Genomic DNA, 22704 nt, shown 5'->3' with positions numbered 1-22704 from the left:
ATCCCAAACACTAAATGAGCTTCCAGGATTACCACAATGAATTACCTCTGTCTTCCCTCCCATCTCATTGTGTCTCAGAAAATATTCCATAAAAGAAAGTGATAATGTAGAAATAATACAATATGATTTACAACCATGACTGCTCATGGCAGAGTCAGACAAGAGGCTGAAAAAGCAGTGTGTCTTCCTGGAATGCCTGACTTACATTCCTTTTCTTTCACCTGATGAAGAACATGTCACAGGGCAAGGGGACAGATGCTCTGGAGAGTTGGAGCTATTTGCATGCACAGGGAAGAACCAGTTACTCCTTCCAGCAAGCCAATTCAGAGAACCAGGTGCATGCACATCCCAACCTAGGCACAGCCATGCGGAAGCAGGAGCAGAAGGAGTCATAACTGGCAATTTCCTGGACTCTATAACAGTCACTGTATGGTCTTTGCTGACATCTAAGCTTATTATTACTTCATTCTAGCATAAAAAATGTCCATAGTTATTTGAGCAGTGGCCGCTGACCATCTGAACAGCACAAGTGATTTTTCACGTACATAGACCCTATGTAGAAAACCCAGATCAAATTCAGAATCATCAAAATGGTGGACTCCTGCTTTCCCCCAACAGAGCACATCTGCTGCTCCACTCTCAAAGCACAAATGGATTTAAAATGGACCTTCTGCAAAATTCCCTCACACTTTTGCCTGTCAATTTCTAAGCAGCATTTGGTTTGGAATCTTTCTCCTAAATAACCGTTCATATTAAGGCCCCTCAATGCTCACTGTTGAAATGCTTTTCCAGGGAATCCTGCAGGCTGGCCTGGGTCTTGGAGCACAACTGGCTGGCAGCTTCCTGCTTCTTTATCAGCCCTGTCATGGCCCGGCCCAGCCTCTCCAGCTCCACCGAGTGGTACTTGCGGCACAAGCTATTGAGGTTTTCCTGGGTAGAGCTGATGTTGCTCTGCTGACTTTGAAGCTCTTTTTGTATATCCTACAGAATAAAATATGAAAGTATAACATATAATAAAATTATATTTCAAGAGTATTCATCACATTCAAGAGAAATACTCCAATCATGCCACCATGGTATTTTTTTTTTTTTTAAATCTGAATTTGCTGCTGCTGAAATTCACTCAGGAGTATATATATGTTGGTGGGATTAAAAAAAATAATTGTGATGATAGATATGTATTGATTCATTAATAAAATTTTTCAGTTCTCCTGGGTAACAAAGAGCTGTTGATAAGTGGCCAGAATGTGGATTGTAGTCTAGGATTTCAAGCTAATTGAATAGACCTTATGAATTTTAGCCCATGATCTTGGCTTGAATCACTTTTGAAAAAACTTACAAGTTCACATTCTTCAGTGGACCACTTGAGTTTTGTTTCAGGGTCACGGGCTACATGAATTGTACCAGTAGTTTAATTTTAAAATATTATGTCCTTAGCCTCAAGTATAGAAAGAAAATACACCAACAGAGAACAGGCTACTCCTATTGAGAAGGCAAATAACACACTTCGTTTACACAAAACAAGAAAGCCCTTAGTAATATGGACAGATGACAATGAACTGGAACGTTTTCTTGCTTTTTTGGTCAAAATTATAGCATTCTTTGGATAAAAGCAGTCACATTGACCATAAAAATGATTAAGTGATGAAAGAAACATCTAGCATTTGAGCTTGAAAATGGATAGAATGTCAAATTGTTTTCTATGGTCTTCATTCTTTGCCAAAAAATTATATATCTTTAACAATATCTACACACACACACAGAGCCTATGAATGAACCGTTCAGCAATGCATGCTTTCTGATTTTAGAAGATTCGTCTTTGATTTCTTAATGCCTTCATTCAGTTCTTCACAGATTTATTACTTTGCTGTGTCCAGTATTATAAATCAGTCGGTCACAGCAGTAAGATGGATGATTGAAAGCAGATGTTATATTTTTTATCACAGTCAACACAACACAGGAGTGCAAATGCTCAGTGATGGTTTTTACCCACCTTCACTTTCCTCAGCCCTTCGCAAGTCTCCGCTTGGGCGCAGCTCCTCAGTGACTCCTCCACTCTTGCCAGCCACGCTGTGATGTCGTCGATAAACTTCTCCACTTGTGTACTGTGAGCAGTGAAATCCTTCAAGGTTCCTTTGGCTTCTTCGGTTATTTCTTTGGCATGCTCCAGTTTCTGCCTTAAGTCTGCTTCTATAAACTAAATACAAAGCAAGATTTCATTAAAATCTGTGAAGACCAAAGGCACACTCATTCTGCAGGAATTCTGTTAATGTGCAGCTTTGTCAAGAACACATAAGCCTCACCGTGGAAGCTGCTCCAATGCTAATATGCCTCTTCCAAGAGGGAAAATTAGTGAGCATGGGGTGCCAGACATATCATGAGATGGGAAACTGGAAAGAGTAGGGACTGTGGTTAATGCTGGACGTTAAAGTGGCGGTCTGACTGAGGTTCCAGGGAACCTGTGAGCTCACTCTGAAAGCTGAGCTAGGTCTACCCAGAGTTGCTGAGGAGGCAACCAAAACCCTGCTTAGTTCTAAGGAGCCCTCACACACTTCCTGTCCAAATGGAGCTCTATGCAGGGCCCACACCCTATAGGATTGTAGGATAAGGCACTTTTCTTGTTGGATCCCACTTTCCCTGTGATCCAATAGGGCTGAATACATTCTCTCCCAGGATGATGTATTTCAGAAGAAGTGACTTTGTCAGCCCCTTTAGTAAACAAAAGAACTTACAGTCACTGTAAATTGCAAAATATGATTAATTCCATAATCGAGAGATTCAGGTTTGTTTGAAAATCAAAGCTTTGAATTTAAATTCAAGGCTTTATTCCTTATTCCTAACTCAAACTTGATATAAGCAAGAAGCCCATAGAGGAGAGCTCTTCTTCTCTTTCTTCACTCCGTTTCCCCACCTTTAAGACTCTGACCCCATGCAGGCTTGGGTGGCAGTAAGTGGGCATGGGGTTATGAAACATGTGACACCTGTTGTGAGCTGTCACCTGAGTTTCACACTCACTCCTTCTCTGGCAGGCCTGGTTCTGTGGGTTTTCCTGAGACTCCCTTTCTTTCTGAGACCTCCCACTAAGTTCTTGGGATGCACTAGCGTGCTCTCTTCTGCCTCCTTCCTGTCTCCTTCAGCCTGTGCCATCTCTTTAACTTGTGGATGCTGAGGTCTGCTCACCCACCAGATGGCCTTCTGAGCTAACCTAAGATGCCCTCACCTGGTGCATTCTTCCTTTTCTCTCTTTTCCTGACTCTCTTCTGGACTGGAGATCACACTCTGGCATTCACCCCCAGCTACCTCTTGGATGCAGGCTGCACCAGTCACTTCTCCTTCCACAGATATATTAAGTTATCCAGTCTGTATCAGGGTTAGAACTAAATTCTGGAATCTGCTAGCAGCAGGGAACAAAATCCTGTTCCCTAGGTGGGACAACTGAAATCTTCTGCCTACACTTGAGGCAAGTTAAGGCACTCCACAGCTCTTCTCTCATATACATAGGTGTGTGGGGGGGGTGGGGGCAGGTAGGCCGCCTACCCATGAGCTAAGCATCCCCTCTCAACCTTGAGTAAAGGGGGAGTCAGTCTGGCATTGCACTCCATGTCCTGTGCAAATCAAATGCTCTTCACCTTCGCTTGGCAAAGAAGTTTGCTTCAGTGCTGGACTTAGGCATTACCCAATGGGATTGGACAACCCCCCTTTGAAACCTTATCCTCTGACTTATTTGGTGAAGAACATTCTATCAAAACTCCTTTGTGTGTCCACCCCCATAAAAATAAAGGGATTCCAGGTGCACACTCTCTTTCCAGTGCCTTCTAGCACCTTCCATTGTGGAAGCTGCCCCTGAAGGTCAAAAAGCTGTCCTTCCCTCGATAAGAAAATTACTTCTGTGTCCTGTGCTTTCTCACCATTTTCTTAGCTTAATGTTGCAGCCAGCTCTTCTGAACCCAGCTCATCTCATCAGTGCAGGTTGCAGGCGAGATGTGTGTGTGTGAGACAGTGCATGAGACAGAGAGAAAGAGAAGAGTAGAACTGTAGCTTGCTCCGAAAATCCAGGCTCAGTCTTCTCTGCATAGTCCACCTGTTGCCATTGATATCTTCAGAGGAGGTGACTACACAGCTCCTTTTTAGTTTGAATATAAGTAGCACCTCCTTTGCTTCTTAATACCAATGAAATGTCTACCGTTCTGTTCATGGGTCATCAACCCACATGGTACCGAGTTGTGGACATGCAGTCTCAAATGAGAGCAAAAGTGTGGTAGTGATTGGTTAGTGAGAAGGAGCAAGTCAAGGACAAGGGAACAAGAAGACAAGGTAGAGGAAGTCCCTGAGAGCAGCAGCAAGAACAGAGGTTCAGGGGTACAGCAGAACCTATGCCAGGAGCCAAAGAGACCTACTAGGATGGGCTTAGGCACTGAGGTAGCCCAGGTTTCCTGACCAGCCCTGCTCCACCCTGTCACCTACTCTAGGTTCCTGTGAGTTTGTGCCATTCTAAGAGTCATGTAGGGAGATTTTTTTAGTGATGACCCCTTCAAACCCAGTTATTGACCAAATGAATTAGAAAAATATCAATAAGAACATCAATATTCATAAAAGGAGTTCTGTTCCTGTCTAATGTAAGATGGTTCATGAGAAAAACTGGCTGATGATGCTTCCAAAATTTACTAAGGAATGAAGAACTACTCATATAATACTTGAGTTGGAAACATGACATTAACATTGGCACAAGGAATTCCATAGACATTAATATTTAACCCCACATAAGATAAAGGCAACATGTTTGCTTGAAATTATGATGATGATGGTAACATGAGGAGAGATATAATTTTTTTATTTTTTTGAGAGAGGAGAATACAAGAGAGAGACTCCTATCCCATGACTATTACATCTGATTTGAGTGCTTACCTGAAGGTCTGGTGGTGTTTCCAGATTTTTAGTTAATTCTTTGAGTGCATTAACTTTGGAATGCAGTTCTTCCAATTTCAGTGCTTTGTTTTTAACTTCAGACTACCAACATAAAAGACACAGGGGAAAAGCACAACTAATCAGAAATGCTGATGTGCTGTAATTAGCATTTCACAATTTCAAGAACTGCCAAGATACCAACTTTAAGCTGTGTAAAAAAAGCCCTGTTTCATTTTCTGAGGGATGCTATTACTTATGAATGTGGACAAAGTTCCAGTTATCATTCAGTTGGCATGTAAGGGAGTACACAAAACGTTTCCTTCTCCCTACCCTCCTTTATTAGAATAAAAGCTCCTGGAAAAATTTAAACACTGACCACAGTCCCTGAGTCAGCGGGGATTTCCAATGGGCTGTCCTATATTCGTTGAGAGGACTATTTTACCAGTTACTATGGCAGCATTAAACTCTTCCAGAAGCATTTCAAAGCAAATACACAGCAAGAGTGCCTAGTGGTTGTAGATAATATATAATAGATATGTAATATGCAGAAACATTTCAAATAGACATTGTCAGACTATTAAAGCAGAAACTGGATTACTTGGGACATTGACAACTGATATTTTATCCCCCCCCTTTTTTTCTTTTCTTTTCTTTTTTTTTTTTTTTCTTTTCACGAACACCAACACAGAAAAGAAAAAAAGAACAATTAGGAACCATTTTTGAAAAAAAACATGCTTATAAAAACTTCATTTGTTATTTGGGACCACAAAGGAGCATTTAATAAATTATTCCTCTCAGGTTAAAAATGGCATGTTGGTGCTTTGTAGACACCAACAAACTTTCTGATGTCCTGAATTCAGAAAGTAATTTACTTACACAGTAAGATGGGGAACTAACTGTAGGGCCTTCTAGCCTCTGCAGAAGCCAGATGGGCAATTAAGGAATCGATCTACTGACCCACACTTAGCACCCTACAGCAGGAAAGGCACTGATGAGTGATGGCCAGTTCCAGTAAACAGGATCTGTTAGCAAGTATGTCACAGACAGTCACCTGCAAAACCACCCATCTGTAAGGGCCTGATCCTAGTCACACTGAACATAGGTCTGAGGCACATGGGCTCCCTGGATTTCTGAGTTTGGAGATTCTAGACTGGCCTGACAACAACTGGTCCCCCTAAAAATACTGCCATAACATTTACCACCACTTCTAGCTACAATACAATGTCACTGCACAGGGACCTGCAAGATACACACAGTGGCACATCACTCCACAGTATTGCCACCATCTCTGATATAGATGATAAAGATGGGACAGATGTCAATAACTCAGGGACCTAGATAATAGTGATATGTAGAACAATGAGGGATGGACAAATTTTGAGTATTCATTAACTTTTAAAATAGAATTTATTTAATTGCACATTTATTTACACCCTCAATTTTAATAGTTTTAAAAGTGACTTACAAAATTCTTAAAAATTCAACAATCAACTTCTTTGAGCTGCTATAAATTGAATCCAGCACAGACCACAATTTGAGCTGTAATGTTAACATCAGCAATAGCAACTAAAGAGACCTCAGTACCCTTCACTTCTGGTTATTTTAATCTGCATAATTTCTTCCAGCTGTGACGGCCTTTAGAAATTAAGATTATAAAATCTATCAAACATTGCTTGGGTCAGAGATCACAGAATAGCTTAGGTAATACTTTTCATTTTCCTATATTTTTTCAGACGGCGACTATTCATTTACTTATCTGCCAATTCCTGTGTATGGTGCCAGATACAAGTGTTCAATGGGAATATTCACTGTTGTTACCAAGAGTACAGTCAGCTGCATGCTTTGTGAAATAGGTATCTTTCCTTCCTCTATTTCCTCTTATCCTGCTTAAATTTTTATCCTAGCCCAGCTAGTACTTGGCATTTCACACATAACATATATTGTAATGTAAATAATGCAAATTCCACAAAGGTAGGGACTTTGTTTACTATTAAATTTTCAGCAACTAAAACATTTCCTGATATAAGGTAGACATTCATTAATAATTTGATGAATTCTGAATAAATGTATGCAATAAATGGAAATATAATGAATTTTAAATAAATTAGTTACTAAACCTTCAGAAGGTCAGAGACTTGCCTTGGAAGCCTGAAGCATCTGACTCTCCAATTTTCTTCTATTTCCAAAGAGGAAGTAGAAGAAGCAAGTACCAAACATATTGTAAGTACCAAGCACATTGTAAGCAGGTAGTAAACATGTTTTCTTTTTCTTTTCTTTTCTTGAACAAAAAAAAAATAGGTACTACATATTCAAATACTTCCAATTTGGTTTTCAAATGGGAAGGCGTCATATTCTCAGAAAAACTAGAAAATTATACATTTTATAGACTTCTGTTTTTCTATAAATACTTCTAAAAAGGGCCCTAAATAAGAAATGATAGAAATGCACAAAAAATCTCTTACCCAGAGCTGATTAAAATTTTGAGTAAATAGCAGAAGAGAGTTGCGAGTTTTGTAATTCTCTTATGTGTCTTTGAGAAGAACGAACTGAGAAAAGACTCCACTTTCTCACATTCAAGACAATGATGTACCCCCAGCTCCATATGTAGGCATAGTGAGTTTACCTCAAATTCTCTAAGAAATTCTTCAGCTTTGTGGCTGTTGTTCAGGTTGTTGATATTTTCAGCCAGCTGTGGAAGAGAATTATTGGACCACCCCTCGATCTCATCTTTACTTGAAAGTACATCCTCCCAAATGGACAGGCCGCCCCTCAGCCTATCTATGCTTTCTTCAATTTTCTCTGATACCTAGGACAGAAAAGAGAAGCCGTGTCATTGATAGTATGAGGCTTTCAAGGACTCATCCCTGATGAATGCTTTTTTAATTAGAAAATTATATTCTCACAAAGTTTAACCAAAATTATTGTAAGCTAATTAGCACATGTGATTCAAGCAAATGCCAATCAATACATTGATTGATTCTGTCATTTGGAGAGTTGTTTGAATTTCTGAGATACTCAATTTTCATTCATAAATTGGGATACGAATGGCTACAGGTCTATTGAAATCTACAAAAATATAATTCACTATGAGGTTGAATTCCACAGGATTGGGGTCCATCTATTGCATTTATTGTTCAATGTAAAACAATTAGCACTATTATTTGTAATGCTGAGGAACAGGAATGGACATTAAATTTGAGCACATTTATAATATAAAGAAATACCGTTGGCAGCAACAGACTGCATATCACAGTATTATTGCTAAATATTCTTCCTACAGCAAAGGTCTTACATCCAGCCACTTGTCCACGGTTCCTTCCATGTCTGTTTTCACCAAGGCGAAATCACTACTGTGGACTTTTTTCAGTTCAGATAACAAGTGTTTGCCTTTACTGGTAAAATTGTCCAATTCTTTCTGCTTACAATTCATTTCATTCTTGGCAGATTCATGCTGTGGACATAAATGTTTCCTTTATTAACAAAATCACCAGTGATAAGAGTTTAAAGCCATTTGCTTCTGAGAAATTTAATTCATGGTTGACCTTATTCTGAAATTAGTGGTATTATTTAACTCTCCCATTCTCTACACACACACACACACACACACACACACACACACACACTCACAGATGCACACACACACTATGTATGTGTATGTGTGTGTGTGTGTGTGTGTGTGTGTATAAAATATCGCTTCTTGAATTATTAGAATCCTAGGATATCAGCATTCCTAGGAAAAAAAATTGTGCTGTTAGCAGAAATTACCTATATCTACATGAACTGACACACACAAAAAAACTGTTCAGAGAATTGTTCTATAAGAAGCAAAACTACTCATTTGGTGGTAGTGGTATTAATGGTGGTGAAGATAGTAGTAATATCAAAATAAATGCATTTGAATTTTACCTTAGAAACAGCCCATTTAAGGTCCTCTTGATCTTTTATGGTAGTTCTGGTCACAATGACACTGCTGGCACTTTCTAGGACCTGAGACACAGTTGACTTCAAGTTCTGATACTCTCTCATCAAATCAATAAGTCCACAGCACTGACCCTGGCTACAATAATAGAAGAACATGTATCATTTAGCATCACATTAGGAAGGACAAGAGTTCCTTAGGATTGGACCTGGTATTTCACTATGTGCAAGTATCCACGGGCAGATGCTGGAACCAAGAGAAAATCACATTTTTCCTCTGCTATTGCTGGTTAATGCTACTTAACACTAATGTTTAATAATGTCCAATATGTTCTTTATGAATAAAGGAAGCACACCGGCATTAAAATAAAATCTGAGAACTCAATGATAAACAAGCAACAGCACATGTTGTTGACAATTCCAACTTACTTAGATTGAGTCACTCAATGTTTGTTTTTTTTAAATGTTTTCATGGTGTTTCAATTACTTCATAAGGGCATAAATTGGGGGCAAAAAAGAAGGAAAAGCAAAACAAAAACAAAGCAAATAAAAACACAGCTCAATAATTAAAATTCTTATGAGCATGAAGGTGAGATTCACTATGATATATTCATATATATACATAGGAAAGTTTGGTCAGGGTCACTGCATCTTTCCTCCCTCTTCCCATCCCTCTCCCTCCCCTTCAGTCCCCTTCCTCTGCTCCACTGATATCTCTTATATATTTATGGTATTTTTCTCCCTCTTTTCTTTTCTTTTCCCCTTTGGCCTAGCTTCCCATATCATAGAAAACACTGGACTGCTGGGAGCCATTAGCCAAGTAGGTATGACAATTTCCTTGCCAGCGTACCCCATGTTGCTTAGTGGAAGGACTCGTGGAAATAGGACATTTTGCAGTAACATTGCAGGTAAGGTGACCTTGCTCAAGGACCAGGGCGGTTAGGGCGGTTCCAGGTTTAAGATTATTCCTGCTGGGAATAGGGCGTATCCTGCTGCCTGAGTTCCCCTTGAGTTCTCCCGGGATTTAGAGAGAGTTTTGGGGAGGCAGAGGAGGTGGATTTGGGCAGAGAACGTGGATTTCCCCAGAACGTGATTGTAGACGGCCGGTGTGAGTTCGGGAATAAAGAATTGCTGTTTGAATCTGCAAATCTGTGAGTGGCTCGTGATTTTGTGCCCAGTCAGACTGCGGCACTGAACCTTTGACTTTCTAAGTCTGGCTTATTTCACTTAGCATGATGTTCTCCAGTTCTGGTGACTTACTGGTAAGTAGCATAATTTTATGCTTTTTATGACTAATACTCTGATATATACATATGTATATATATATATTTTTTTGTTAAATATATATTTATATATAGTATATAAACATATACATATTTTATTAAATATATCACATTTTCTTTATCCATTTATCTGTTGAAGGGCACCTAAGTTGGTTCCATAGCTTGGCTATTGTGAATTATACTGCTATAAATATTAAAAATGTGGCTACATCCCTATAGTATGCTTATTTAAATCTTTTGGATATAAACTGAGGAATAGGGTAGCTGGTCATATGGTGGTTCCATTCCCAGTTTTGGGGGGAATCTCCATACTGCTTTCCAGAATGGTTGCACTAGTTTGCACATAAGCATGTGTGTGTATGTGTGTGTGGCAAATAACACAAAAACATGCTCAATATCATTAGTAATCAGGAAATATAAAATTAAAAACAATGAGATATTTCTATATATCTTTTAGAATGTCAAACAAATAAATGAAAAATGCTTGACAATAGCAAGTGATACAAATGGTGTGGAGCTTCTAGAAATCTCTGACATGTTTGAGAGCAACATGGTGCTAACATTTTGGAAAATAGTTTGGCAGTTCCTTATAAGAATATACTTGACCATGTAACACAATCCCACTTTTAAATATTTAGCCAAGTGAAATAAAATTTATGTATAAATAAAAACTTGAACGTAAATGTTAATAGATGCTTCATTTATAATCATTCAAACTGGAAGTTATCCATATACTAGTTAACGGAAAAACTGTGGAACAGCCAGTCAATGGAATATTTAGCTATTAAAAAAGAATAAAGCAAGGATATATACACAATTATGTTTTGCTATGTAAAAATAAAAGTCAGACTCAAGACATTACATTATATATGATTCCATTTCTATGTTATTTTGAAAAAAGCCGAAGCTACATATACACAAGTCTGACCAATGGTTGTGAGGAACTGGACAAAAGGAAGTGATATCAATTACAATAAGACATCAAGGATTTTTTTTTTTCTTTTTTCAGGTAGGAGAACAGTTACCATGACATTTGATGATTATACAACATGTGAGTGTGTCAAAATTCATAGAATTGTATATGAAAAAGGGTGAATTTTATTGTATTTAATTATAGCTCAAATGCAAACAAGTAAAATTACACAAAACAAAAAGAAAATCAGAAGTTAAGACTTATCCAAGCACTTTGTAATTGTTGATAACTACTTTTAATTTATGGTGCTAGGAATCATACCCAGGGCTTCAGACATGCTAGGGACTCTGCCACTGAGCTACAACCCAACCCTGACAACTACTTTTAAAGCATTGAATTCTGAATGTCGTTATCTCAACATCCTTGATAAAGCTCCGTAGGACAAATTTTTTTAATGTTACTAAAGGGATATAGAATACCTATGAACATGAGCAAGGTATTCAACTCATAATCCTATCATCACAAATCTCTAGGTAATGGCCTAATGTCACAAAATTATGGAGATTGAAAGTAAAACTGGGACATTTCTACTTACTTTTCATGAATTAGCTTTTTGGTATCATCCCAGGTGACTTCTAAGCGGTTTATCTCTCTGTCGACTTCAGGTGCAAAAGCTACATCCTTCTGGGCGATTTGTTTAGCTTTGTCTTTCAACCAGCATAGCTCATGTTCATGAGAATTCAATTCATCTTCTAACTGATTGAACACTCTCAACCTGTGAGTTAAAACATGGTTTCACTGCTGATCTATTAAGGCACTGAACTAATTTTACTTTTTGTAAGCACATGATGAGTCCAGAAAGCATGCAGCTTAATAGCTGGAAGAACTTAACACAGCAAGAAAATTAATGCATATCCACTGATGAAGATGCTTTTAAAGTTAAATCTGCATTATGACTGACACTGTACCTCAGAAAACACTGAAGAGCATTGTATTTTCTTTCCATCTTCTGTTATGCTTGAATTTTCTATTTGGTTTTGGAGGTATAAGACTTTTAAGGCTAACCCTGTGCTCAAGGTAGGTGAATATGGATTACAAGGTCATGCAAAAACAAACAAACAAACAAACAAAATAAACTTCTGTGCATGAGGTCCAACCCAGGAGAATAATGGACATGGAAGTATTATAGTTATTTCATCCAAAACATAACTAGCTTTCCTGAGTTCTGTGGAAAATATCTATTTTTGAACTTAAATGTCCTACTTGATTGAAAAGATTACCATGAGAAAATGATCATGTTTCTTTACCCCTAATAATATTTAGGCATTTGTAAAATGTGACCACAAAGAGGTAACTACTGGCTCATCTTCACACTGGTACCATACTGTGGAGTGTACGGCAAGGGCACATGTGGTATCCCCTTGATTCCCAATGTGGAGTGGCTGCAGGCAGGTGTTGTCATTATCCCCACCTTGCAAGAGAGAGAGTGCCCAAGGTGGTGGAGTGAAACCTCAGGACGTTTGGGGTTTACCAACCATCAATTTACTGCTACACTGTCTCAGTGTTTGTGTTTTCTTGTGAGCCGGGGATACTGATGGGGTCCTTGGTGACTCGGGGATACCGATGGAGTTCTTGAGGCCAGTCTGACCTTTCTCCTGCAGCTTTAACATTTCTGTCGGCTCGGCCTGAGTTGGCCAGAAGGTAAGGCTGCTCTTTCCTATGTGGGAAACACTAGGCACCTTGTTCTCTCTTTAAAGGCTATTTTCCCAGATCCCGTCCCCTTTTGTGAATGTATTATTAAACTAGTCACATTGCTTACTGCCCATAAGGGATATAATCAGGAGTCCAAGCTGGAGTCCTGATATTAACTCCACTGTCACCTGATTTGGGGTAAAAGGGGTCAAATGCTAATGGTCTTAGCAGGGACAGCAAAATTCTTAACAAAATCGGGAACATCTTGGGATGCTTTTCCTCTGTTTCTTGGCTCCAAGAGCCCAAAAGTGGCCTTAGAAGATAAATGGGGGTAAGGTTCTATTAAGAAGGAAGAAGAAGATAGAAACAAAGGCAACATTAGGAAAGAGAAAAAAAAAAAAAAAACTCACTCGTCAAATTTACAGAGGAAACTCACCCTTGATCCCTTTGCTTCTCTACTGATCTCACTGACAACCCCAGATGTGCTGAACCCTTGTCTCTGCCTTCTCCGTACAGACTGTCAGGTGGACTGGTTTCACATTTGATGGGTGAACAAAGATCTCAGATGACTCCTACCACTTTCCTAAGCTCTTCTCTATGAGAGAGAGAGAGTGCTATTTCACCCTGACTTCTCTCTCCAACATCTGCCACCTACTGCCAGCCAATGCGCTTGCTGAGCTCTTTACTGAGGGGCTGGCGAGGCCTAGAGGGAGGAATTTGCTGAAATTTTTACACCAGAACAACACTACTACTACTTGGATCTCTGTCTTCATTCTTTCTACAGAAGATGAGCCCCTTCTTCTAAAATGTCTCACAAATATATAACAGGATTTCTAATCTGTCCTGGAGATACAATCTCAAAGGGGCTCAGATATCACCCACAGGGAAATTCTTGAGGAAGCCACAGAAACTTGAGTACTTCTCAACTGAATTAGCCATGAATTTTATCTTCAGAATCTTTAAAATTTGCTAACTATGGCACTATTAAAGCTTTGCACGAAAGTTCACTCCACAAGAAATGAAAAGCGGAAGGGACAGCAGGCTTCAGCGCCAGCCACTCCGAGTACCTCTGCTGAAGAGCTTGGCGGGTGGGCTCCTTCAGGCCTTCCTTGTCAGCCCTCTCCTCGATGTCCTCAATGCTTTTCAGCAGCTCCTCTCTCTGGTCTTCAAACGCTTTTTTCAGCACTGCGAGCGCATCCGCCTCACTCTGCTTGGTCCCCAGAAGGTTCTGGATCCTCTCTAATTCTGCACAGAGCTGATCAGCCGTGGCTCTGCAGGACGTCCTTTGCTCCCCGCTCCCACTTTTCAGATGGTACTGGGCTTTGGTAAGAAGGCCATCGAGACCGATGGCAGTGGATTCCAACGCTTTAACGTCCCGAATGGCGTCCCCGAGGTCCTTCTCCAACAAGTCAGACTGCTTCTTGTTCATGCTGTTGGTTGCTTCCACCGTTTGCCTCAGCTGATGGAGAACCCCGGACAGAGAGGCGTGGGTCTGCAGGAACTCTGCCAGCTGGGACAGGGCAAGCTGCCTCCTCTCCACCACCTGAGTGGCCTCCTCGGAGAGCTGCAGGCAGTCCTCCGCCTTGCCCTGGAGCAGATGGAGGTCCTCAGCGCGGCCCAGAGACCCCAGCTTTGCCAAGTGACTCTGCAGACTCTGCAGCTCTCCCTTTTTGTTCTCTATTTCTGCTGCATGATCCTGGAAGACAAGAGAGAGTTGCTGAACCCTCAGGTACACTGGAGTCCATGAGTCAGAGAAGCAGGATTCGTGAGGTTAAGTTGGATTTTATGTGCCATGGATAGCATAATGCTTAAAGGTCATCTACAACGAGTCTTTAAGAAACATTCACAGAGTTTCTCATTTTGTTCATCTACATATGTCATATAAAATATATATATTTTTGTATGTGAGTCTGCTGTATAAGATATTGGACTAGCTCACAAGAAACCACATTGAAAATCCAGCAGAAAACCGCCAACAATCTCAGCATGGTTCCCATCCATGAGAAATTTTAATCCTAATTTCTGTCCTAATCCTGACCACAAGGACCTTACAGCTGCCCCTGTCTGATGATGAAATTGAGAGAGTTCTCTGACCCAGGTTCCTGAACTGTCTTTTCTTAGAGCATTTGACTTACCAATCATAAATTCATTCTTTGTCCCGTTGAGATTCACCTTTTACAGTCTGATCAGTTTTACAACCCAGGATTGTCTTTCCCAAGGACATTCCTCCTTTGAAATAAAATCATCCCAGAAGGCAGCACCTCTCTCCCAGTCTCCTTGGAGGGAGAAGCCTGACTTTGGTACATTCTTCCAAGTTGCAGAACTACCTCCTGTCCCAAGGTCAGAAGTGTGCTCTTTGTAAGGCCAAACAGCAAAACTCGGCAAGGAGTACATACCCAATAAATACTAAACATTTTATTATCAAATTTTATTTTAAGTGTATTATGTAACTCTTCTCCACTTTCCCCATGCTTGAAAATCATTATCTGATTTAAAAATATTTTTTGGTGCCAGAATAGACATAACACATAATTTATAAATAAGCCATGACTTTTTAAATACTTTCCAGCTAAGTAGTAATTCAGAACAACTTTATCATTAAAGCATTGCAATTTCTATTAATTTTTAGTACAGGAACAAAAACGAATTCAAAAGCCTAAAAAGGAACATTCTTATCACTTTATGCTACAAATAATTTGCTCCACTATGAATAAACAGTTTCTTGTTGTAGTTCCCTATTCTATCTTGAACGGGTTTTATCTGCTTAATTTATCTGTGTAAGAAATTGGCAGGACCCATATACTCGACTATTAAAACATTTTCATATGAATGAAAAGTTAGATTACTGCCACATGTTTTCCTTTGTAATTCAAGAACTCTCCCTTGTGACCAAATTTTTCTTCAATCTTTTTTATTTATGTTTAGGACTTACCCTAGGTGACTCCATTTTGTTATTATTATTATTATTTTGTGGTGCTGACGATTGAACTCAGGGCCTTATGCATGTGAGGCAAGCACTCTACCAACTGAGTTACATCCCCAGCCCTTTTTTTCTTTAATCCTAACAGAAGATTTACCTTCTGCCGAGTAAAAGCTACTTGATGGTCCATGATGCTTATCTCAGAAGTAGATTGTAATTCACTGAGAAATGCTTTGATCCAGACAGAAACAGAAAGCAGCAACTCATCAAATTGCTGGTGTTCAGCAACCACGGACTGAAGAAAATTAATCCTATGTGGAGAAAGGGGTTAAAGTTAAAATGTTCCATTAGTGAGCAGAATGGGTTAAGGACGGATTTGGGGAATGAAGCTTACCCTATGATGATGTCTTACATGGACAAGCTGGACCTGTGGATAGTTCCTTCTTCCGAAGTCCTGCTTTCCTCACAGTTTCTCTGTCTCAATTAATATTGCTACCACCCACCCTGATGGTCCCCCTCATTGCTCACCACCACATCTCGCCTGTGCACAGTCGGTCCCACACGCTCCACCAGATATATTGTTGCTTTGCTCTTCACCTTTCCACTATGCTCACCCTGGCCTAAGTTTCTGAGTCTCTTGTTTAAGCTGGCCTCTTTCCTGACACCTTTGCTTCCCTACTGTCCACTCTCTAGACTAGTCAGAAACGGTGTCATGGGATCAGAACATTCTCTGTCATGTGTCTATACTGGAGCAGTTTCCTGTTGTACTTGGGAGGCCTCCCCCCCACCCCAGGACTCTGTACTGTGGTCCCAAGGGATCCCACGTACCTGCTCCTCTGGCCTCATCTGAGGCAACGATGCCCTATGCTCCCTCTGACCTCCTGTCTGTTGCCCACTATACCCACTTATTTCTCCTTGGAGCCTTGGGCCATTTGCTGCCTCTGCCTACGTCCTCTTGTCCTCTGCTGGCCAATAACAGGCATAGGAGATGATAATCCCAAACTGGGATCCCAAACATAATATTACAATCAAATATTCATTACAATGGTTTGTATCCAGAGATCAACCTTTTACTATTTCAAATTTTTATCAAAATTTTTATACATATTAATTGTACATATTAGAGAGCTCAACTTTTTAACTTTCATATTCTAATCCTTGCAAATTTTTCTACACATTATCCTTACAGGAATTCATCATATTCTAAAAAAGAGTCACACATTTGTATTATTAGCTTAAAAGTCCTTTATTTTCCCTCTGAGAGACAGCAGACAGACCCTGCTCATTTTTAAAGAAAATTTCTCATCTTTTGAAAGTTGACCTCACTTCTTTTGTGGAACTTCCTTTGATGAACTTGCCAGTTCAAATGTCCCTCTTTTTCATTCCTTGAATACTCCATGCTCACCTCTCTCAATGGTTTTCTTGTTGTTCCCACACTAATCTATAAAATACCTGAGTTCAGGGTTTGCTTATTTCTATGGCACCAGCCTCCAATACAGTGCCTGGCAATTGGCAGATACCCAATAAGCATTTGTTGATTGATTGAACAAATGAATAAGCAATGGAATAAATATAAGCTCCATGAAAGTGGAGTGATCCACCGCGCACATTGAAGGGTGCTCTACTCATTTCAGAAACTAAATAAATATGTGCTAAATGAATGAATTTTTAAAATGGTCAGAATGGTTAAATGCTTATCCAAGATTCACATCGTCATATGGGTAATCAATATCAATTTAAAGACAAAATCTGTTCTCTTTTTAATTAGAAAGATAAATGAAAATTGCTCTTCATCTAGTTAATTAAGATTTAATCCACTTTTGCTTCCATTTAATATATGAACAGTTTCCCTCATTCTCTCCAAAGATCAATATTGAAATGAAATGATGTGTACAAAATGCCTCTGGCTGAGAAATATCACAGGAGGCAAAATTTTAATTGCCATTTTCTTTTCTTATGCAAATAGCTCAATCAACAAATAATATACACACTAGCAAAAAAAACAAAACAAAACAAAAAAAAAACCCACTAGCAACCCTTCACTCTTCAATATATTTCAACTAGTTTACTCATTTTCCCTTTCAGGTAAAACTAAATCTTTGAATTGAGGTTCACCGGCAATGCTTATTTTAAGGACATTGAGTTTTAAAATGACAGTTTTCTTCCACTGCCTGGTATCAATCCCCTGACGGCTGAGTTAAATAAAATAAAATTATGGTTTTTTAAAAATTTATGTTCACCATTCAAAATAAATGAACACTCTTAAGACTTTTTAGAACCAACCTCTTCCCAATTATCTGTGGTAGGTCTCTCCACCTCTCGTCCAGCTGCTCCAAATGTAGTCTGATCATTTTTACGTCCTCCTTGGAGGCGACTGAGAAGAGTGACTCCTTCAACTGCAAGAGGCTGCTGTAGGAGGAGGCCTGAGACACCACTTCCCCCTGTAGGGCCTGAGAAAGCAGAACACGTCACAGACCTCCCCGTGAGAGGGCAGGACGGGCCACTGCAGGTACATTCTTGCAAAACGGAGGTCATTAAGGCCAAGACAGTTACCACTACTTGACTGAGCAATGGATTCACTTGACCACCACTGAAATTTTTTAAATGCTACTGAAACTTGAATGAGTTTTCTGGAGTCTGAGTTATAAGTTAGGCAAAATTGAAAGCTGTGAATTTCCTATAGAACAAAGAAACTGAGGAAGCAAAAAGAATCACAGAAAAAGTACGGTGGATGAGAACCAAAGAACTTCTAACAAAAACAGATGCAATTCTAGGCACCAGGAACATGGTGTCTCTCTCTGTTTAGAGACCACATTAGGCCAAATTGTGGGGTTGAAGGACTCTTATTTAACTTGCATGAACAAAACTGCTTATTTTAAAATGGAATTAACAAAGACTCATATAGATAGAGAACAACACAAAGAGGTGTTAATGAGTTGACATGGGTAGTACATATGACAGCACATAGTAGATGCTTATCAAAATGCTTTTTTCCCTTCCTAGCGGAGCCCAGTATATTATAAAAGGAAAACTGCTATATGTATATTTCAGAAGAGAATCCGCCTATGAATGACAGGGAAGACCCCAAAGCAGAATGGGAACACATGTTAGCAGTATACAGGAAAGAAGGGGCCCAGGATGGCCAGGAGGTGGGAATGGATGTTCATGGTCAGCCCACAGTACACAGTGTGTGGACAAGGGAGTGACAGAGGCCTAGAGCCCCTCTCAGCCCTCCCATGCACAGCACTTAGATTCCACATGGAGACACCGAGGAGTCCAACTCAATGTACGGGGACATCTTCATGTCTATGCTTTGCTATTTTTAAGGAATAAAAAAATATGTGACTTAGCTTCTTGGACCATCATATATATATATATATATTTAAGGAACCAGACTGATTGTCCTTGTGCTCAGGGTAGCCACTGTAGGTTTCTGAGAAGGGACTTTCCAGGAGATGAATGCAGAGCATCCATGTTTTTTAAGATGGAAAGGGGGAGAGAATGGGGGTATGGGCCCCTCAATGTCAAGGAAGGATAAGATCTGAAGATGGGCAATAGGTTCAGATGCCACAGATACCTCTGATGGATTTTTTTCTTTTCTTTTCTTTTCTTTTCTTTTTCTTTTTCTTTCTTTTTCTTTTTCTTTTTTTTTTTTTTTTTTTTTTTTTTTACTGGGGATTGAACCCAGGGGCACTTAACCACTGAGCCACATCCCCGTCCTTTTTGTTCTCTATTTAGAGATGGGGTCTTTCCCTGAGTTGCTCAGGGCCTCACTATGTTGCTGGCACTGGCTTTGAACTGCTGATCCTCCTGCCTCAGCCTCCCGAGCTACTGGGATTACAGGCATGCACTACCATGCCCAGCCCTCTGATGGAACTATTATTTTTTAAATTTTTAATTTGTTATATCCCTTAATGGAATTATAAGAGAAGAAATTATAAAAATGAAGAGAACCGAGCTCTATCCTAAACTTGTGATAAAAGATGATGGAGAAAATTGGGATATAAATCTATAATATAATCAATCTCTGTTAAGAAGCAATTTGCCTATTGAATTTTGGGCAAAGACAAGTATCACTTCAAGTAATTTATTTATCTCCAAAAATCAGTAATGTTGTCTAGCTTCATTAGTGCCATGTGATTTTTTTAAGTTTCAAAAGTTGTCTTCTTCAAAGTTGTGATAAACTATTATTCTTTGTCTTTCTACCTATTATCCATGTTTGATATCACTGATATTTTTTATCTTGCTTGAAAATAATCATGACTGTTGATTTCTTTCAGCATTATTTCTCTCTTTATTAGTGCTTTTCTATTACTGAAAATTCTTATAAATAAATAGGAAAATGGAGAGATTATACCTTGTACCAGCTTTGGAGATTACTGACTGACAGTCAACCTCATTCCATATACTTCTCTGGCCATCCTTCTCACAGCTCCCCTGGCACACCAGCTTTATCCCATCCCAGACATTATATCGCAGGATTTTCTCATGCACCATGGAACTAGGTCACCACAGAGTTCCACCTGCCATTCCCTAGTCTCTCAGGTCAGGGTTGTTCTCTTCTTTTCAGGATATGTACCTTGATGTCACATGAGGCTCCAAGGATCACAAAACCAAAGCAAGCAGTTTGGGATAGAGATTTCTTTTCTTTTCTTTTCTTTTTTTTTTTTTTTATTCTTTTGTGGTGTTCAGGATGGAGCCCCAGGTCTTGTGCATGCTAGGCAAGCCCTCTACCACTGAGCTATATCCCCAGCCCCTATCTTATTAATTTATTTTTAAATAACACAACTGTGACAAAGAGCACTTCATTTTTCTTCCTTGCACTTCCTTGAACTTGCCTGTATTAATTGAAGTTCACCCTCCACTTTGACTCTGTCTGCAGACATGCCCATTTCTGGGGAACTGGCCATGGCTTCACATCGCTCTAACCAGGTCAAAAAGGATGACAGTCCTTTCTCGAGCCTAAAGAAAGCAGAGGAAAGGAACACATTCATCCAAAGTCATCATGCCAGAAGACTAAACCTTTCTGAGGTCAGAGGGCCAATGTGAACCATTACAAACAATGCAAAATAGTCTTTGTCATCCTTGCATGTGAGGGACAAAAAGCAGTGTGTGTGGATTGCACCACTTAAAACTGTTTAAAGAAAATGTGGTATATATACACAATGGAATATTACTCAGCCTTAAAGAAGAATGAAATTATGGCATTTGCAGGTATATGGATGGAGCTGGAGAATACCATGCTCAATGAAAAAAGCCAATCCCCAAAACCGAAGGCCAGATGTTTTCTCTGATATGAGGATGCTAACTCACAATAAGGGGGTTGGTGCTAGGGAAGAATAGAGTTACTTTGAATTGGGCGGAGGGGAGTGAGGGGAGGGGGTGTGGGGGTGGGAAGGATGGTGGAATGAGATGGACATTATTACTCTATGTACATGTGTAATTGCACGAACGGTGTGCTCTGCATCGTGTACAGCCAGAGAAATGAGAAGTTGTGCTCCATGTATGTACAATGTATCACTAGTTAGAACAACAACAACAGCAACAAACTGTGTAATGTGTAAACATATAGACACATCCTCTTCACTCCTGGACCTTCACCTCCCTATGGGAGGTCCTGCAGTTTTACATCTGGATGCTAATTCCTCATCACTTAAAGACAGTCCATAAAGCATTTCTTATTTAAGAGTGGCAGTATCTCAAGAAGACAAGCTGCTCACCTCTGCCAGTGGGCCAGAAGGTCCTCCAGCGCAGTCTGTCTCTCCTTAGCCTTCCCCAGGGTCCCCTCATACCGCTGCTGCAGAGCAGCCGCTTCCTGCAGGCAGGATTCTCTGGGCACCACCTTCCGGGCACTGGCAGAGAGGGCAGTCACTGTGCTGCTCAGGGACTCCAGGGCCTGACAGAGATCCTGAGGGGAGTGCAAAAAGAACAGGGCTGTGCCCCCAACTCCCAGGAGATAGGTTCCTGGATGGTCTGCAGATGCCTGAGACCATGGAGACAGCCAGACCCTGCAGATGCTGTGCTCTTTCCTATGCCTCGATAGCTGTGCAAAGTTTAATTTTAAAAGTTGACACAACAAGAAATGAGCAATAACAAAATTAAACAGCTACAACAATCCGCTGGAATAAAAATCATTTAAACTGAAATGATTATTTCTGGTAGTTTCCATTTAGGAGTTTTGGCTGTGGGTATCGACAGGTAATTGACATCACAGAAAGTGAAACTTTGGATGGGAGACTGCTGAACATCCATCAGAGGCCACTGACTAAAAGTCAAGGCCTGGGTTTCCTTTTTAAGACCCGTCACCATGAAACATTTTCCCTCCATCGTCATAAATGGCAATGGAACTAAAAAATATCTGCTATGTTTTGCAGCAAGACTTGGTGAAAATGAGGGAGTGACTTCATGGATGTCAAAGTCAAAGGTGGGAGGAGGGCTGGGGATGTGGCTCAAGCGGTAGCGCGCTCGCCTGGCATGCGTGTGGCCGGGCTCGCCTGGCATGCGTGTGGCCCGGGTTCGATCCTCAGCATCGCATACAAACAAAGATGTTGTGTCCGCCGAGAGCTAAAAAATAAATATTAAAATTCTCTCTCTCTCTCTTTAAATAAAAAAAGATGGGAGGAGATTTTCTCTAATAAGAATGCGCTGCTATAGATTGGAATAAATTTCACGTTCCCCAACAATTCGGAATGTTTGTGAAAATCATTTATTTTATGCTAAATATGTCAGTTTTTTAAATTCAATTCTTAATTTTTAATCACTACATGTAACATGCTATATCACCCATAAAAAAACACACATGGAGAGAAGCCAGGCACAGTGTGAACCTGTGGTTCCAGCTACTCTGGAGGTTGAGGCAGGAGGATCACTTGAACCAAGGAGTTTGAGACCAACCTGGGCAACATAGTAAAACTCCATATATATATATATATGAGTCTGTGCGTGTGTGTGTGTGTGTGTGTGTGTGTGTGTGTGTTTCAGGTATTTGTTTGTGTAGACAAGTATGTTTACTTAAAAAGATACCCTACACACAGAGAGAAAGAGTTATGGCTGAATGTCAGGATTCAATGGTG

General features: G+C 40.0%; 1 protein-coding gene across 5 annotated transcripts in view; it reads right to left on the bottom strand.

The window, feature by feature from the left end:
* Nucleotides 1-22704, bottom strand: part of Syne1 (spectrin repeat containing nuclear envelope protein 1) — a 421786-nt gene that overhangs the window by 228870 nt on the left and 170212 nt on the right. For 3 of the 5 annotated variants that reach the window (XM_076858112.2, XM_076858113.2, XM_076858114.2), the window contains exons 1-10: nucleotides 17915-18068; nucleotides 15789-15942; nucleotides 13779-14407; nucleotides 11615-11794; nucleotides 8812-8962; nucleotides 8198-8356; nucleotides 7529-7711; nucleotides 4906-5007; nucleotides 1994-2197; nucleotides 774-981 (exon numbers count right to left, since the gene is read on the bottom strand). In XM_076858112.2, the coding sequence (XP_076714227.2) occupies nucleotides 774-981; nucleotides 1994-2197; nucleotides 4906-5007; nucleotides 7529-7711; nucleotides 8198-8356; nucleotides 8812-8962; nucleotides 11615-11794; nucleotides 13779-14407; nucleotides 15789-15942; nucleotides 17915-17982 (2038 nt within the window). In that variant the 5' untranslated portion in view covers nucleotides 17983-18068. Of the gene's footprint in view, nucleotides 1-773; nucleotides 982-1993; nucleotides 2198-4905; nucleotides 5008-7528; nucleotides 7712-8197; nucleotides 8357-8811; nucleotides 8963-11614; nucleotides 11795-13147; nucleotides 13210-13778; nucleotides 14408-15788; nucleotides 15943-17914; nucleotides 18082-20469; nucleotides 20594-21351; nucleotides 21540-22704 lie in introns of those variants that run through there. The other 2 variants (XM_076858120.2, XM_076858115.2) reach the window with 2 other exon arrangements.

This window comes from Callospermophilus lateralis, chromosome 6 (assembly GCF_048772815.1).
Source record: "Callospermophilus lateralis isolate mCalLat2 chromosome 6, mCalLat2.hap1, whole genome shotgun sequence".
Classification (NCBI taxonomy): Eukaryota; Metazoa; Chordata; class Mammalia; order Rodentia; family Sciuridae; genus Callospermophilus; species Callospermophilus lateralis.
Note: the sequence above shows the minus strand (reverse complement) of the source record. Positions and strands in the feature narration are given on the sequence as shown.